This window comes from Aricia agestis, chromosome 4 (genome assembly GCF_905147365.1).
Source record: "Aricia agestis chromosome 4, ilAriAges1.1, whole genome shotgun sequence".
Lineage (NCBI taxonomy): Eukaryota > Metazoa > Arthropoda > Insecta > Lepidoptera > Lycaenidae > Aricia > Aricia agestis.
Genome location: NC_056409.1, coordinates 16,760,022 through 16,778,353, shown reverse-complemented (window position 1 = coordinate 16,778,353; position 18,332 = coordinate 16,760,022). Strand labels below are relative to the sequence as shown.

General features: G+C 37.4%; 1 protein-coding gene and 2 long non-coding RNA genes across 4 annotated transcripts in view; all 3 read left to right on the top strand.

Annotated features, from left to right (window-relative positions):
• LOC121725875 (ubiquinone biosynthesis monooxygenase COQ6, mitochondrial) overlaps positions 1–7,671 on the top strand; it is a 31,041-nt gene extending 23,370 nt beyond the window's left edge. For both annotated transcript variants that reach the window (XM_042113025.1, XM_042113024.1), the window contains 6 exons: positions 514–621; positions 1,755–1,925; positions 2,616–2,818; positions 3,476–3,591; positions 3,946–4,112; positions 7,556–7,671. In XM_042113025.1, the coding sequence (XP_041968959.1) occupies positions 514–621; positions 1,755–1,925; positions 2,616–2,818; positions 3,476–3,591; positions 3,946–4,112; positions 7,556–7,585 (795 nt within the window). In that variant the 3' untranslated portion in view covers positions 7,586–7,671. The remainder of the gene's footprint in view (positions 1–513; positions 622–1,754; positions 1,926–2,615; positions 2,819–3,475; positions 3,592–3,945; positions 4,113–7,555) is intronic.
• Positions 7,672–14,692: 7,021 nt separating this feature from the next.
• On the top strand, positions 14,693–15,570 carry LOC121725877. Its single transcript, XR_006035455.1, has 2 exons — positions 14,693–14,925; positions 15,423–15,570. It is a non-coding gene; the product is annotated as an uncharacterized LOC121725877 (long non-coding RNA).
• On the top strand, positions 15,571–17,062 carry LOC121725878. The gene is made up of 2 exons (XR_006035456.1): positions 15,571–16,714; positions 16,801–17,062. It is a non-coding gene; the product is annotated as an uncharacterized LOC121725878 (long non-coding RNA).
• The last annotated feature ends 1,270 nt before the right edge of the window (positions 17,063–18,332 follow it).

Genomic DNA, 18,332 nt, shown 5'->3' with positions numbered 1-18,332 from the left:
AAACTAAGTTTTGTAACGTTCGTTTCATTTAAATTTCTTTTTAACCGACTTCCAAAAACAAGGAGGTTCTATGTTCGACTGTGTATATCTTTTTGCGATCTTTTGTCACTTATTCCGTTGTTACGAATTAAATATATCGCTCGGAGTAATGCGAATTCACCGAAGCGACTACACAGCTCAGGCGCGATTCGTACTTTAAAAATATGTAATTATATTGCATTCATCGGGTGTGTTTATTTGATCATTTCAATAGAATAACATCTATCTCCGTGCGTTTGTTTGGAATCGCTTTGTGGCCTCTATCGAGTATGAGTCTGTTTATTATTCGTACCGGTTGGTATGGATAGCCATATCCTAGTAACATTAGTTACTCGTATCCTGTTAATTCTTTTTTATTTCTATCGCTTAAAGGTGGCCCCGGGTGAGTTTATTACGCCGGTCCTTCTCGCCGAACCGGTGGTAGGGCTCAAGTAAGACATTCAGAAAGTGTTCATTTCTTAAACTTGTTTTCAGATCGGCGCGGACGGTGCGAAGTCGGCGGTGCGCGAGGCCATGGGCGTGCAGTACGTGTCCTGGGACTACGACCACATGGGCATCGTGGCCACACTACACCTGGCTGAGGTCAGTCCTCGTTGTAGAGTATTCAATGTTTTTTTTTTATTAAAGGAATTTTAATTGTCTATGGGCTTTTCGCCCATATCCTTTGTACCTACTTAATGTCATACTGAGTATTTAATGTTAGGCTTGATTTATACCGGCGCGGAATGGAATGAAAGCGGCTTTTTTCAACGAAAATGTAGGTACATGGCACAATGAACTTTATGTCAACAATATAACACACAAATTAAATACGACCCAAAAAAATGGACCGGCGTCTTCCACGGAGGTGCCAATTTCCTCGCATGAGGCGAAATTGACGCTTCCATTCCATTCCATTCCGCGGCGGTGTAAATTGAGCATTAGGCAAGCAGTTTGACGACGTATAATATTGTGATTCAGATGAAGCCGAAGAAGAGAATTCAGAAGAGTCTCTTTTACAAAATTACTCCGCCAAAACTGGCCTGGTTGCAATGAAACCCGCCACCGCGCCGTCATCAAAACCAGTGTAGGAGTCATAATATAATATTAATTATTATTCGGTCCAATGAGGGTGTTTGATATTCTATTTGCCACGAGGTGCCGTTATGTAGTCGAGTCTATCGTGTCAAATAGGCAAATTATCGTGACACATGACCGCTATATCGTGACATATGACAGCAGTTTGACACGATAGACCCTAAGGCTACATAGCGGCATAGAATTTTAAACACCCTTATTGTAAATTAAAAATTTACACTGTAAATTAATACTTTACAGTTTGACGACGTATAATATTGTGATTCAGATGAAGCCGAAGAAGAGAATTCAGAAGAGTCTCTTTTACAAAATTACTCCGCCAAAACTGGCCTGGTTGCAATGAAACCCGCCACCGCGCCGTCATCAAAACCAGTGTAGGAGTCATAATATAATATTAATTATTATTCGGTCCAATGAGGGTGTTTGATATTCTATTTGCCACGAGGTGCCGTTATGTAGTCGAGTCTATCGTGTCAAATAGGCAAATTATCGTGACACATGACCGCTATATCGTGACATATGACAGCAGTTTGACACGATAGACCCTAAGGCTACATAGCGGCATAGAATTTTAAACACCCTTATTGTAAATTAAAAATTTACACTGTAAATTAATACTTTACATTAAAATCTTCCAGGAATCCGAGAACAACATGGCCTGGCAGCGGTTCCTGCCGACGGGCCCCATCGCTCTCCTACCCCTAGACTCTACCAGGAGTTCACTGGTGTGGTCCACGTCGCCGGCGCACGCCAGAGAGCTGCTGAAACTGCCGGAGGAGAGCTTCGTCGACGCACTCAATGATGCCCTGGTATTGTTTTTGCACCTTTGTGTATTTTTAGTAACTATGGAAATATGTTAAGAGTAAAAAAGAAGGTTGCCTAAGGTGTCTCTGGGTTTTAAGTTCTGATTTGTCATCGGCGCCATCTGGTGGTTAAATAAGAATTTGACTATATTAATATTATAATTTAAAAGTATTCCATAGAAGTGAATAGATATTGAAAACTATTATAAATATCAATATGTATACTGATTAGAACAATCTAAAACCAAATAACCTCGTTTGGCGCAGGTGCGACGCTACACGTCACGACCAAGTATTTGTAAATAGCATGAGGTTGTTATTTTTTATAATTATCAGTGAAAACTTTTCAGCTAAGATATTACAATAATAGTAAATAATAATACATAATATCTATGGATGCTTCACACCACGTCAGTCTGGCCCCGTGCTAAGTTCCTGAACGACTTGTGTTACAGGTACCAGACAACGGAAATATATTAAATACTTTTATACTATACATATATTTAAGATTTTTATTATATCATACTAACACATATTTAATACACATCCAGACCCGGAAACATTGAAAACTTTTTGTTCCGTCGGCGGGATTCTAGCCCGCGACCCACCGCTTGAGTTGCCAGTTGCCACCCACTCAACCAATTGAGCCACAGAGGTCGTCGAAATACCTTCTTACCTACCATTTTTCTATTTCAGTGGAAGCAGTACCCCCGCAACAGCGCGGTGGACGCGGCGACCACGTGGGTGGCGTCGTGGCTGCGGCGCGCGGGCTACCAAGATGGCGCCGCGCGGCAACTCCCGCCGAGCGTGCGCGCCATCACGCCTCGGTCCCGCGCTGCTTTCCCCTTCGGCTTCGGACATAGCACGAGATACGTCGCACCGGGTGTTGCTTTGATTGGGTATAATTTGAGATACATGTTTATAACTTGATAGTACTTTAAATTTAAAATATCGACTGTGATATTATTCGCAGTGATTATTCTAAAATGAAGTTTAAATGAGACAAAAACTGTGTCCATCGACAAGGGCCCTGCCCTTAAATAGAAGAAGAATATTATCCAAGAGCGCACTGTTCTTTTTTTCTTTTATCTCACCAGCATATTTTGTTTTTAATTATTTTACTTTATAGATATGATGGGACCCTTTCGTCGAACCCGCTGGTGATCGAATAATTTAATCCCACCAAAACATGAAATGTAAAAGGAGCCAAGCAAAATATTGCATAGCCATTTAATACTTCTGTCGTAAAAAGTTTTCAGATCACATTCAAGCCAAGCCTTCAACTTATTTTGTAATTTAAATAAACATTCAGTAATCGTATCAATAGATTTCTTTATTTTATAATTATTATAGTGGCCTGGCAATGAGCACAATTAGTCGTAGGGTATATCGTTTCAATTGTCGTCAAACAGCTGTCATATATCACGAAATAGCTTCCACGTGTTACCATAATATAGCGTCATATGCCTGTTTGACACCACATTTGACACGAAAGATCCAACCGTCCCTCTGGTGGCAAAATATGATATATCGAAAACCCTCATTGAATATTACAGTGACGCAGCCCACCGCGTGCACCCGCTGGCCGGGCAGGGCGTCAACCTGGGTTTCGGTGACGTGCGAGACCTCACCAGCTGCCTGGCTGATGCGCTCTATGCTGGATTAGATATAAGTATGGAGTTTATACTGCTAGAATAAAAAGTCGTATATCGCTCAGAAATTAAACATTTCTAGTAGGTAAATCTGTCCTATGTCGCTTCTCGAGTTATACATAGAAAGTTCCTCTAACTAATGTACTTAGTGCAGGCTACAAAGGCAAGGACAATCAAATAGCTTTAGCTAGATGTTAAATTACAACCAAATGAGGCAAGCAAGGTAAAGACAGCTAACTTTCCATGGGCGACGGAAGTTGCTTTCCATCAGGTGACCCGTTTGCACGTTTGCCCCCTTATTTTATAAAAAAAAAAAAAATAACATACGCGACTCATTAGGAGTGTGGGCGTAACTTTTCTTTCAATACTTCCAGATGACCCGTCCTGGCTGTCGAAGTACGAGAGCACTCGTCAGCGCCACAACGTGCCGACCCAGCTGGCGATCGACGCGCTGTACCGCCTGTACCGCGCCGACCTGCCGCCGCTCGTGCTGGCCCGCAGCGTCGGCCTGCAGCTTACCAACGCGCTCCACCCGCTCAAGGTGACTGTACTGTAGCGGCGACACCACGTGCCCACCCAGTTTGCTGTTTCTACCGCGGCGGTGACATGATTGGGTTCATCTGAATGTAGTTTTCGACCCTTATGGTTGCAGTACGCGATTGCGACCAGAGTGAAACAGCCACTGCTTACTATGTATTTATGTATCGATCCCGAGTTTTTGCGCGCTGCTTAGATCGCTATCTTTTAGAGGCTACCTTTACCACAGGGCAGCCATTCCAAAAGATCTACAGTACAATCATAATAAGTGTAGCTACCGCTGTATCAGCGACCTGACGGCCGGGCTACAGTGTGATTGTAACCCTGCAAGAAGGTTTGATTTCATTGAGAAAATGATAATATGAGCACCGTCTAAGGATCAATTCAGACCGCGAGGCGCAGCGCGGCATGAAGAAAGGAGAGTAGACGTGCCTTACCGAATGCGCTTAACCTAAATAAAGCGCAATATAGAAGTGATTTTCTTTTATTTACTCCATCCACGACCTCACATAACACATTATAACAGGTTATTTTGTATGGATTTGACAGATTTCAATTGCGTGAGATGTCTTGCAAATCTGTCAAATCCATATAAATTTAGAAATGAATCTACACGTCGCGATGTGGTCTGAGTCAACTTTAACGCTGCGCGTCCACTGGATCGGCATCGGAGCGTACGCAGCGTACGGATTTGTTGCTTTGTATTGATTTCTATGGTACTGCGTCCACTGGATCGGCATTTCTGCGCTTGAGACCGGTATTTATGCCGATGACGTCATCCGCAGTGAACGCGTCATTCGGATTCCGGTTTTAAGTCTGACGTGTTTGCGACGACGCGACGGCTATACATAAATACTTATTGACGATATTTTAATTACTTTAGTGGAAAAATACGAAGGACTTTACAATCTAAAATATCAAAATTATCATAACCAACTGAGGAGAGTTATTTGGGATGAAATTGGGCAAATAATGATTGAAAGTGGTTCTAATAAAATACAGCTAAAATATTACAACAATATCGCTGGCCCCGGGCAATAAAGGCGTAATATCAAACATCGTTTTGTTCAGGAGAGACAAAATAAGCTATTTTGTTTATAGTGCAGCGTACAGTGGTCCAAAACAAATGTGTGATGTCCCATATGAAAGTTATTTTTTTTTACCTATTTAACCATATCAAAATAATTGTAATAGAGCCATTCCGCTACAGACGGCCCTCAACGAGAATTTTTAAAATGAGCATTAGTTAAATTTTTTAATTGGAATAAGTATACGTAAAAAGATGTGTATTTACTAAAAAAAACATCTTTTATCGGTAAAAAATGAAATTCGAATAATTTAGAGCGTTTTTAAACAATATCATCTAAGGGACGCGATGTTTTTTCCCATATTTATAAATTAAAATAGCGTATATTTCAAATCAATGTTTAGTTGTAGTATAGTTATACAGCAATACGTCAAAATATTTTGTATAAATTAAACTATTCAATCGTTTTGAGTGATTTAGACGATTAATTTTGTCAGGCCAATAAACAACCGAAAATTTAAAAAAACTACAATTTGGTGCAGTTTTATTACAAACTTACTAGTACAATTATATATTCCATGGCGAAAATTTTTAAATTTGTTAGAGAATTACGATTTAATTCACCTTTAACATATTTGAGAATTTTGATGTTGCGCCGATTTCTAGAACTTATTACTATAATTACTTTTATCTAGTTACATAGTTTCTTTGTTTTATGCTATTTTGAAATATAGGCAAGTTATTTTGTCAAAGTTTCGCACTAAACAGTATTCACATATGAAGTCATCACAGTTCTTAATGGAGGGTCAAATTGGTTGCACCCGTGACAGCACTTCAAACCTGTTTTGTGGCCCTCATACATTTGATGAGGTTTTCATTTATAAATCATTGTTAAACTAGTTAAAATATATCCCTTCAAAGGATATTTTATTAATAAATATGCTTCATTTTGCCTGTAGGAAGCTTTAAGTGTGTCAAACTGTTGCACCCGCGATAATGGAATCGCCCAATAGTATAAAAAATTATTGAAATAATTGAAAAAAGTATAATACAACTAATAAGCGATATTGTTTCAATTGTAACATTGTTTATTGACTTTATAAAAACACCAAACCGCTTGAGATTTACGGCTGTAAGAACATAATACGACGTATTTTTCGCTTTAGATTTCGAGCGTACCAGCCGATTACTCCGTTCTTCTGGGGAATCTTACAGCGAAAGCTTAGTTGTATCGTATCTTCACCGGTTTTTTTAGGAATTTTCGATTTAATAAAGCTTTTGTCATTTATTATACCCAAAACATTATTTTTAAAATATGAAATAAATAGGGGTGATAGACTAATACTCAGAGAAGCCAAAAATCAAATAACATTAAAAAGGGCGTAACCGGCGTTTACCGCTTTGTTGCCCGGGACCAGCGATATCCTCGACACTATGCTCCATCATGCAAATGCACGAAGAATAACTAAATTGCCGATGCTGAATCCGAATGCAGTGGACGCGCCCCATCGGCATTTCGTAAATGACGACGCTCCGTCCGCTCCGTACGCTCCGATTCCGATTCCGCGCAGCTTAAGGCTAGCTTCACCACTGCCGACCACTCGCGCCAGTTTTGTCCAAAAAGAGTTAAGATTACACAAACGCTCCACATTTTCTGTCAAAATAAATCTTAATAAATATTTAATAAAGACGATTACCTAAGATTACCTACTTATAACAATTTCGAATAGGTTATTATTTATCGTTCGTCACGAACTTAAATTGTTTATGTTTATCTGCGATCTAATGAAGATTTGGCAAAGGGAAAACTCTTGAGTCATCAAACTAAATATCCGAAGTATTTTGTAATTTTTAGTGCGTGCTAAAAGCGTGTGTTTTAGATTTTTAAACTATTATTTTACATCTGCTCTCGTTTATGAACGTTGAGTTACGTCTGTATCAACAATAGATGGCGCGAGTAACTCATTCGTCCTGCGCTTTGAGAGTCCCCAATACTTTTATTCGTTTTATGTGAAGAATATTTTCTTTTTCATATTATAGCAACAGCTAGGGTACAGTATATCATATCTTTAGCCCGAGCGCGCACTAGCGGCCAAACCGCAGCGGCCAGATCGAGAAAGATACCTTAGTATGAAATCGCCATAGACCACGCGCACCTGGCCGCACGGCGGCCAGCGGCCACACCATACTTTCGATGGCCGTCGTGACCTGGCCGCTTTGCCCTGGCCGCTAGTGCGCGCCTGGCCTTAGAACTTTATTATAACAGACACTCTTATAATATTCTTGCTACAAAATCTCAAGTTATTTTGTATTTCTCAGCAATGACGTTAAAGATTTAAATATTATAGCTTGTCTGCTCTTGTAAGTTATAATCACTTATGTTTTAACAAGCCTCTAATTATAACTTTTCTCATTTTCAGAAATTCATAATCTCCCATGCTACGACATAAGCGTACCAAGTCAGTCACCACCCAGGTATAGTTATAAAGAAGTATAAAAGTATTGTTTGTAAATAAATATTTATTACTGATTACAATCTCTTGTTTTATTACAATGATAGTGATGGCTATAATGGCCAATTTCTGAGATTTTTTGACAGTAAATTAATTTATCCACTGCTCACTAGTGTGTTTTGATTGGCTAACGTCAAAATATCAACCACTATACTGCACTCGGCGAAACCATAAAGTTAATATACCAAGAGGAATAAAGAAACAAAGGCCTGAGCAAGAGAGATGTCACTATCAGTAACACTGCGTGGTAAAAAGAGACGTGTGATACATGACAGCACCACTCTTTTTTTGACGTCCAGTCGGCACGTGCCGCACGTTGACAATAATTTAATCTCATAGAAATCATGTTCAATCATGCTTGTAAAAGTGTATACGTACACATATTTTTACACACAAATGAAACCAATTTCGGTTTCGTTTGCCAGCTCGAGATTGTTGCTCTATTCCGCTAGGTATATTAACTTTATGGGCGAAACATGGCGGTAGCGGTCATTGACTCCCCGTCAAAAACTTGTCATTTTCTATTTAAGCCGCGATTGACAATGAACTGTCAAATGTTGTCAATCGCGGATTAATTTCTATTCCCTGACAAAAACTTGTAATTTTCTAAATGACAAGTTTTTGACAGGGAATCAATGACCGCTACCGCCATGTTTCGCCGAGTACATTATAGACAAGCTTCAGTCAAAAAGCCTCGAAAACTGGACGTTAGTGATTTGAATAATTGATTGAGCTTATAAAATTATTACTATGATAGGCATTAGGCAGAATTTTGCGCAATACCTATTTTATATTTTTTTATTTTCCTAGGCAGCCCTATGATATTCTATTATAAGAACCGGCCAAGTGCGAGTTGGACTCACTCATGAAGGGTTCCGCAGCAACAATAAGGTTTATTTTTTATGAAATTAAAAGGTTTTTGATTTATTTTTATGTTTCAGTTGATTGAATTGTTGAGAAGATTAAAAGTGAATTTAAGGTTTACCATTTATGACGTATAAAAAAACTACTTGCTAGATTTCGTTCAAACCAATTTTCGTTGGTAGTTTTAATAGTAATGTACATCATATATTTTTTCTAGACTTATCATGCCCCTACTTTAGAAATTAGAGGAGGGGACACACATTTTACCACTTTGGAAGAGTCTCTCTCACAAACCATTCAGGTTAGAAAAAAATTATATTAGAAACCGCAATATGATTTTTTAAGACCTATCCATAGATACCCCACACGCATAGCTCAGATGAATTTTTTTTTTTTTGTTTTAGCTGTACCTATGGGGACCCCTAAAATTTTTAATAATTTTTCCATTTTTGTATCAAAATCTTAATGCGGTTCACAGACTGCATCTACTTACCAAGTTTCAATAGTATAGCTCTTATAGTTTCGGAGAAAAGTGGCTGTGACATACGGACGGACAGACAGACAGACATGACGAATCTATAAGGGTTCCGTTTTTTGCCATTTGGCTACGGAACCCTAAAAAGGCCCATTATTGAGTGCTTTAAGACAGTTATAACATTGTCCCCACGTCAGATAAAAATAGCTTATTTTCGTAGCTCTCCCCAATATTGCCCGTCTAGAATGTCACACGTTTGACTTTAGGGGAGGGGGCCAGGCCCCCCTCATTGTTTATTTCCAAACCAACTAGCAACAGACTAGTTATAGCCACGATTAAACTACTTAGACCCTTTCGAAAAAAAAAAAAAAAAAAAAGTTATAACATCTTGTTATTGCGTTATATTTTACGGTCTCATCAATTGCTAATTATGTATTCTTAATTATTATAATGTGTTTTTAAAATATCTGATTATTTAGTATTTAGATAATACCTAATATGAATAGGTGATTTACAAAAGCAAACTCATTAGTTTCTAACATTCATACAAATTAAGTGATTTAATAATACATTTTAAAGCAACATAATATTTTGTATCCTGTCTGCAAACTAGACCTTTACAAAGAAATCACAAAACAATAGGTACCTATTTGGTTTTTTCAATAACAATAGTGAATAGAGGAACCCTTATTCCCAAGTAACAATAGTTTATACTTTAACAATATTTTAAGCCATAAACGGTTACACAGAGTCGAAGGGATCTTGAAATAAAAACTGGTTTCCGGAATGCACCCCTCAGGTAAATAAATATCCAATGAGGGGCAAGAACGACCGTCTGTCGTTTGCGAATATCATGTAGTTTATTAAGTTTTTGGATTCCCCTTAACGGTTTCCGTAAAGCTTTTGGCGATCGGGGTTTTAAATCAAAAAACAATCAAGACTTTTGGAAGGATTGTCTTATAGTAAAAGCCTCCTCAATAGGGTTTTTTAAGAACTTATAAAGACTTTTGACCAGTCTATAGCGATCGTTATCGTTATTGTTATTAAGTATAATATAATTGATTTATTATATGTATAAGTCAATGTATAATAATATAGTATATCATTTAACCTTTTGTTCTGGCGTATGATTAGCAAAGTTTTTTTTTCAAGATTTAAATCACTCATCCCCCTAGCGCACACATTTGCGCAGAAATCGTTAGGCGCATACCTACGTATTACCTACGTCCAACTTAATTTTGTAGCAAGATGTATTGATTTAGATAACTTCTTATTGTTGTTGAATTTTATTATATTTTCATATTAAATCTGGTAAGTTATAGGTCTACCAGAATCTGATGGCAGATTTTCAAAAAATATCCTTGATCATTGGATAAATTTTTATATTTGCATGTTTCACACACAGAATAAGCCGCTAAGTATAAGAAAAAAAAGGATCAAAATGTTTTATTCCAATTACCCAGAGATAGAGTCAATTTATTTTCTCACTTTTTGCCATCGGATTCTGGTAGACCTACTTATTTCAGATTATTTATTTCGATACAATATGGCCTGTCAAGAAACATAAGAAAGCTAGGTAATGTTAGATTTAATACGCCTGTATGTCGATATTCCATCCCCCTCATTCATAAAAAACTTGTTTATCGCGCGGAACCGTGCGTTTCCCGGAATAAAAAGTATCCTAATGTATGTCCTTTCCCGGGATTCAAAGTATATTCGTACCCAGAAAAATCGGTTCTGCTTCGGGCGTGAAGAGGTAACAGACAGACAGACAGACACTTTCGCATTTACAATATTAGTATGGATACGGAGTAGTTGACGCTACGTCGAAGCTAATCCATGTTGCTGCATTTGTCTTATACGTCAGAAAAAGCCGTACCAAACAAAGGAACATGGATTAGCGTGAGTAACAGGGAGTAACGTGGAATAACCATTTCTACTAAAAGTTTAAGTACCTATAACCTACGTTTATTGCGATTTGATCAATTTCAAATGAAAAAACTAATTTACATAACTACGCTTATTTTATCCCCTGTGTATAAAAACTCGCTCAATCTTCGAGACCCTGATCAATAAACAATAATAATATGGAGGGGTCTCCGGTCTCCCCTATCCTATGCGTGAGAAAGTTCGTTATTCTGTCAGAACTCAGAAGGTCACGTGGCTCTCAAGTCTCAACGAGAGTAAAGGTTGTTAGAGGTCATTATTTTGCCTTCATTTGGTTTCCTGCTTCCTGAGCTGAGTTGATAATATAATATTAACTTTTTTACGTCTGGTTCTTTCTGGATCTTCTGCATCTTTCCTATTGCTTAATATGCCTGTCGTCTATAGGCATTATATTCTTATTAGACATATGAAAGATAAAGAAACCTTTATTCAAAAATTATTTGTAAGTTGTTACTTAGGTAGGTATTACATGATTTATCCCGTAACTTCGTTGGGCAGGAACAAAATACTTACATAGTCACTTTAGCATATATATCATAATACGAAAAACTTTGTAACCCTTTTTACGAAAAATGGGGAAACGTAGGTGCATGAAATTTTGCACAGTTATAGTTTATATGGTGAAGGAGTGCATCGAGCTAATATTATTTTGAAATTATGCTTTTATCATACATTTTTTTAACAAATAAAACATTACACACACTACAACACACACACTAAGGAGATGACAGATTTTCGAGTGACAAGCCTATACATACGAATTATACTCTTTTATTTATGGTTGAAGTCTGTTGACAACAAGTTGACAAATTGAAAATGAAACTTAGATACTATTAGACATAGACATAATATATACTGTCGTACTGTGTGTCGTGTAGCATTATAGGTTTATGCTATTAGACAATGCTTCCACGGCCAGTCTGAGATCAGCCGAGTCCCAGAGACAAGAGTTGAAAAAAAATATGATAAAGTCAATCTTTTTTACAAAATATAGACCGTAGTAGTCTTAATGTTGTTAAAACTACGGTCGAATTTCGACCATTGGGCGATCTCTAGTTGCATTTAAAGTATTATTAGTAGGTATGTTAATAGGCACTTATAATACATAATTAGGATTTACCAAAAGGTTTTGTTAAATTGTTAATAGGATTAAGTTGCAGACCTACAGTGCCGTTTTGCGCCCTTGTTTTTTTTTAGATATTATAGGCTACCCATATACATATTACATATATAACATAGTCCATTGACTTCGTGAAGGCCCACTTCAGTGACTTAAGTTAACTTATTTAACTATCTATAAGTATGCATTGTTTATTCTTAAACTTGGGATTATTTTTTTATTCAATAGGTGCATAGCAGTCACTTACAAGGAACTTTAGAAGCATACCTGTTTAGGTAGAAGTGACTAGCTATGACTATAATAAGATCACAGAATTCGTTGGTATTTGGCCGGTATGCCGTAGCCCGTATGCGTCAGGCGGAGAATGGAATTCGGTTGGGGACATAAACTTGGGGAGATAGTTAGGAGTGATGGGACGTGACGTCACAGCTGCTGCAGATGTCTGACCGCCGCCATGTTGTATTGATTCATATCAAAGGTTACAATTTTGACGACCTGAAGTAAACCGTATCTCAACGGTTTAGAGTTCAATTTGTTTTTGTTTCTACATAAGCGCTTGTTTCTCGGAATATTGGTGTCATAGAAGGTTGAATACACCATTCAGAATCATGAATCATGATAGTTATTTACGCAAATAATAAGACGCATTATATTTTTTCCCTAGAAATATTCTATGATAACGTCAACTCTGTATGCCGTAACTTAGTTATAAATAACTAATAAGATTCCAAAATATGTAATATTATAACTATTCAGACCACAGATCGAGACAAAAGTGCAATGTAGATAGTAGATACTACCAGTAGTTAATAACTTACATTCTAGTTCTCAACTTATCTAGGCCTGGCTTCCGTAATAAAGTTAAATGTAGACGTATTGATTTTGGAACGCGAACGTCCTATTTTAAGATAAAACCCTCTTGGGCCCCCCATATCCCTATAAGGCTGTGTCTACATTATTGATTTTTCATTCGTCTTCATCTCAATTTTCATTACAAGACGGATGCTATCTATAATATTAAAATTGACAATTTAATTATTCAGTACATATTCTTTCAGCATTTGATGCGTCGTACTTTCTACATTCATATTAATGACAAAGAAACAATAATTAACGTTATTTCATTATAACATTGACAAAAGATAAATATTAAATAATATTATAATATTATGTAAGTACCTATGTGTTCCCGTATATGTGCGTAAACCAGTTAAACTGCAGATTAACAAGGTATTCTGCAGATTATCTGGGTGAGTCAGTTAAAGTGCAAAAAGTTTATTCTATTGTCATTGTGTTACATAAAACAGGTTCTTGTTTGAAAAAAATATATTATTATTTAGTTATAGAGAATTATATTTTAATAAGTATAATTTTTGGACAAAATTAAAAAAGGAATAAATTATTAAATTTTAAGAAAAATGTCACTTCACTAATAAAATATAACAGATCGTATCAACTGGAAAAAAAACTAATCAAAATAACAAGAGTAATAGGTTAATTCAATGTTTTTAGGACTTTCACGAAAGAAGAGAATGCAAACTGACTAGGTAAAGTGCAAATATAAGCCTTTTTTAACATACGAATTTCACACTTTAACGGATGGTATCAAGGAATCTGCAGATTACCTAGGTAATGTGCACGTTAACGTATTCTGCATTCTAAAGCTCTGGTTGCCTCCAAAAGCGGCGCCGTCATGCAGCGGCCGCAATACAGCGGTGAATAACGTCACTAGAACGTTGTCCATGTAAGCAATATTGCGCGGTTTCCTAGATAACAGTAATTGACACCGTTCTCTAGGAAACCGCGCCTTACCGCCCACATGGACAACGTTCTAGTGACGTCATTCACCGCTGTATCACGGCCGCAACACGACGGCACCGCTTTTGGAAGAAACCAGAGCTTTTAACGGTAACATAATATGTATATCTATAAATTTTTGTCTGTTAGTATTTTATGAAAATTTTGTTTAGTCAGTAAGATTAAGTAGTTCGTTTTTTATATTATTATTATCTTTTGTCAAATTTATAATTAGCAAAATACTTACAATTAATTTTAATTACCTAACCTTTTATAATTAACTAGCTTTTGCCCGCGGCTTCGCTCGCGTTAAGAAGTATTTTTAATAATTAGGTATCAAAGTCTCAGCCCGATCGGTTTAAAATTAACGGAGTTTCATACAAACTTTATCCCCTTGGGGGTAGAATTGATCAAAATCCTTTCTTAGCGGATGCCTACGTCATAACATCTACATCCATGCCTAATTTCAGTCCGATCCGTCCAGTGGTTGATAGATCACTATGTCAGTCTGTCAGTCACCCATTTAGATTTGATTGTTAACAGCTACTTATGTAAAATGATAAAGAACCAACATACTGAAAGCTATTTATATGACGATAGTTTTATTTACTTACTATACCTATTATAAATTTTATACAATATGAAATGATAAAAAATCTTCAGACTTTTATTACTTAAGTACTTATACATATTTTAACGATATTAATTTATGGTACCTATAATAATCATATAAGTACATACTTAAGTGTAATTATTGTTAATTTAGAATGAAATAAACATTTATATGTACTTATGGCTATATGTATACGAGCAAACAATAAAATATAATAATTATTAATTTCAGTATACTGGTGAAACCTCAGCCTTATATTGATTGCCGCCATTTTGCTGCGAAGTGCGCAGTTGTTGGCCCAGAAAACAGGCGCGCAGGGAGGTGAAGGGGGCGGTGAATGGCGTCACGTATATAAGGAGGTCATGACGTCATCGCGCCACATTTTCGTCCGATTCGTCGTCATGTGTGATCGTTTGTGAAGTGCGTCAAGAAAAAGTTCTTTTGTGCCTGGTCTGATACAGGTGTGTACCAAAAAGTATTTATACTGTCAAAATACCTATTCACAAAATGGGTTACAGTGTTCAAGAGAGATCTGTTGTTGATTTTTGTGAAAGTAAAACGGAAACCCTATCTAACTGGGTCCGCAAGTTTAAAAGGAAATCTTTAGACGCCAAGACAAAGAGAAAGCGTGATTTACGCGTAATTGCCGTATTGAGCAACTCCTTATTACGTGCCCAATCAGAGCTTCTGTCGAAGCAGAGAGAACGTGCTAGAAAGTGGGCCGAGTTGCAAGCTGAAATGGGCATATGCAGCAAAGAAGAGACTACTAAAGAGCAGAGGGAAAAAGTCGATGACATATGGAAGAATGATCTCAGTGGTTTAGATAGCTTTTTCAAAGATTTAGACAATTTCAAACCTATTCTCAATGCTGAGCGACTATGAGCTAGAATTAATATTTAGGTAAAGTATTTTTATCTTCGCATCTGTGATACTATGCAGGATATTTTCTAAATTACAGCCCATTGCGTTTCGCGTGGGTCTGCGTCTGACGGCCGCCATCTTGGCCGCCACTGGGGCGCGGCGCTGCTCGCTACTATGGGTTTGTAACGGTATCGTGCATTTATTTTAGTTTAATTTTAAATTGTAAATAAATAGTAAAATTGTTAGCAAATGTTTCAAAGTTTAAATTGTTAGTAAATATTTCAGTTTTTCTATTAGTCATTAATAGTAGATTGGAATGGTACTTAAATTTTATTCATATTGAATAACAGAACTGTAAAATATGTTTAAGTATTGAAATAAAACAATTTTCTGATTTGGATCTCTGGATTTCATTTCAATTTCATAATATTATTGTAAGATCTGGAATTTCACCCACAATGTATTATTCCATGAGTCATCAACGAAATCGAAGATGGCGTGGCGTAGTAGCTGTTCGAGATCGCCGTGTCGCCGAGTCGCCTTCGACCGCGGTCGCTGGCCGCCACCACCGGGGCCCAGCCTCTATGACCACCCTGCAGTTCCGTACAATGAGAAACCCGCGTGAGCGCGTCCCGGTATCAGCCCATATTAGGTAAACCTCAAAGGTTGCGATAATATCAATTTGCCACAAAAACTATTATGTATAACTGTGTGAAGGCCATGTCATACTTTCTTGAGCTCGCCCAAGGCGATTCGTGTCTGCTAATATTTTCCTAGCCCATCCGAAGCCCATCGCCGACCGAGGTGCGATTGCGTCACACCCCAATCGCCGACTTCACAACATCAGCACGGGGAACATGACGCAAGGCGTATCTTGCATCACGCGCCTAATTGCTGACGCACGACCGTCGATCACCCCTGTCGCACGCCGTGTCGTGTCGGTCGTCGGTTCCCCGTGGAAACGAGTCGGTGGTGAGTTGGTGATGCTTACGTGTAACTTAGTTGCCCTTCAATTTTCTATTTCTCAATTAGGTGTCGAGTTTAGCAAAATTGCAACAGTGGGACCTTTGCCTACGTGTGCAGCCTTTTCACTAATGCTAATAGTCCAGCCACAAAAGGCGCAGGCAGTGATGGTTGGTTACCTATAACTTGTGGGCTCGAGACCGTAGCCGATGTACTATGTCTTCCCGTAGCACGAAATAAAACAATGACCTGAGGTGCAACCTGCATCAATAATACAAAAGGAGTAAGCTTTGGAGATTACAATGACGTGAAACTAATATAATTCTATCGTATTTCTTATAACTGTTTGCGAAAACGAACACAATAAAGACATGAGACCTTACACGAATTAGCTATCTGAAAACGCAAAGGGCTTGATGAAAAATGGTAAGTCGTAGTAGCGTCAGCTTTTGTCTTCCTTTTGTATACCTCATTACCAGATTTTTTTCACAACTTACTTATACCATTCACAGCTATCATCGCAGCGGCTGATACGTAGGACGACGCGAACGCACATTAACTTAAGTCGTGTGGTGAAACCTTCGAGAAAGGGTCGCCCAAACGAAACTGGATTAGGCACGCTCAAATTCCCACGTATTCTGAAACTGATATGAATCTAACAAGGAAACTTAATCATAGTATAATTTTAAAGAAAAAATAATATAAACAAGTACTGATTTTAACGAAGTCAGGGTATGTAAGTGGCAAGCTTCATTATGTTCTTTTTAACTTAACTGATATGAATCTAACAAGGAAACTTAATCATAGTATAATTTTAAAGAAAAAATAATATGAACAAGTACTGATTTTAACGAAGTCAGGGTACGTAAGTGGCAAGCTTCATTATGTTCTTTTTAACTTAACGAATAATTAGATGGCTTGCTCTTTACGGAGCATTTTTATAAAGGCAAAATATTGCCACTTGTTGCGCATATGTACCGCAGGACAAATCGGAGAGCAGAACCAGGGCATCTGTTGCTAGCACCTGCGGCCGTGGTCGGGCTGTTGCCAACACCTGCAGCCCATGTGACTACATTACCGAGCAGGTTTTTGATAAGAAGCATCTTATTTGCAAGTAATTTTTATTAGATTAATTGAAATCTAACTGCAGCAAATAATAGCTTGATATGAGGAAAATGTAGATACTAAACGAAGTTAAAGCAAAGTTTTAGAAAACAAAAGGATGCTTTTTAAGCATTTCACATTTAAATTTAAGATTGCAAGTAAGATAAATCCAGTAGATAATATTAAATGCAGAAATGTGACAAAAAACTACATCAATAAAGAAATCAAAAAAGTTTAATAATTTGCGATTTTATAGACTTTGGTAAGTCATACTGAAATCGCTTGGTTGGTAGCTAACTAAATTCTTTTCAGATTTTAATTGTATGATGCACATTCACATTATAGGAATTTTCGAGACCAAGGAAATTAATGAATTGGAAATATACCTATGTATATTATGTATAATCGAAAGATATTTGTAACATAGAATGCAAGCAAGTAGGTTTACATTTTTGGCGCATATCGCCGAATTGTTATGTTATACAGGACGGGCAAGTCGCCAGCAGCAGCTCAATCTTGGGCAGCTAAACAACACTAGCAGCTCTCGGTCCCAAGGCCCTGGCAACTTCTCTTGGCCAAGCTCATTGGTAACAATTTAAAAATTAATGTTTATCTTTTTATTATTCCATCTATTTAAAATTTGAAACGTAACTATTGTAAGCGATTTGCGTCGCTTAATACCGTACTTGTGTTTCCTCAAATATGTGCAGGCCGAAGCTATTTGCGTGGAGTACAGCTTGAGATCTCAGATCCGTTTGAAGAGCGTGCACTTGGAACGATAAGTTCAAGGCTTATCAGCAACAGCAGTCATTGAAGTAAATGTTGCAAAGTTTAAAGCAGATACTCCACGAAAAATTCAACAAAATACCAAATACCTAAGAATTAAGAAAGAAGAATTAAGAATTTTATGAAAAATATACAACAAAAACGTTGTGGGTCT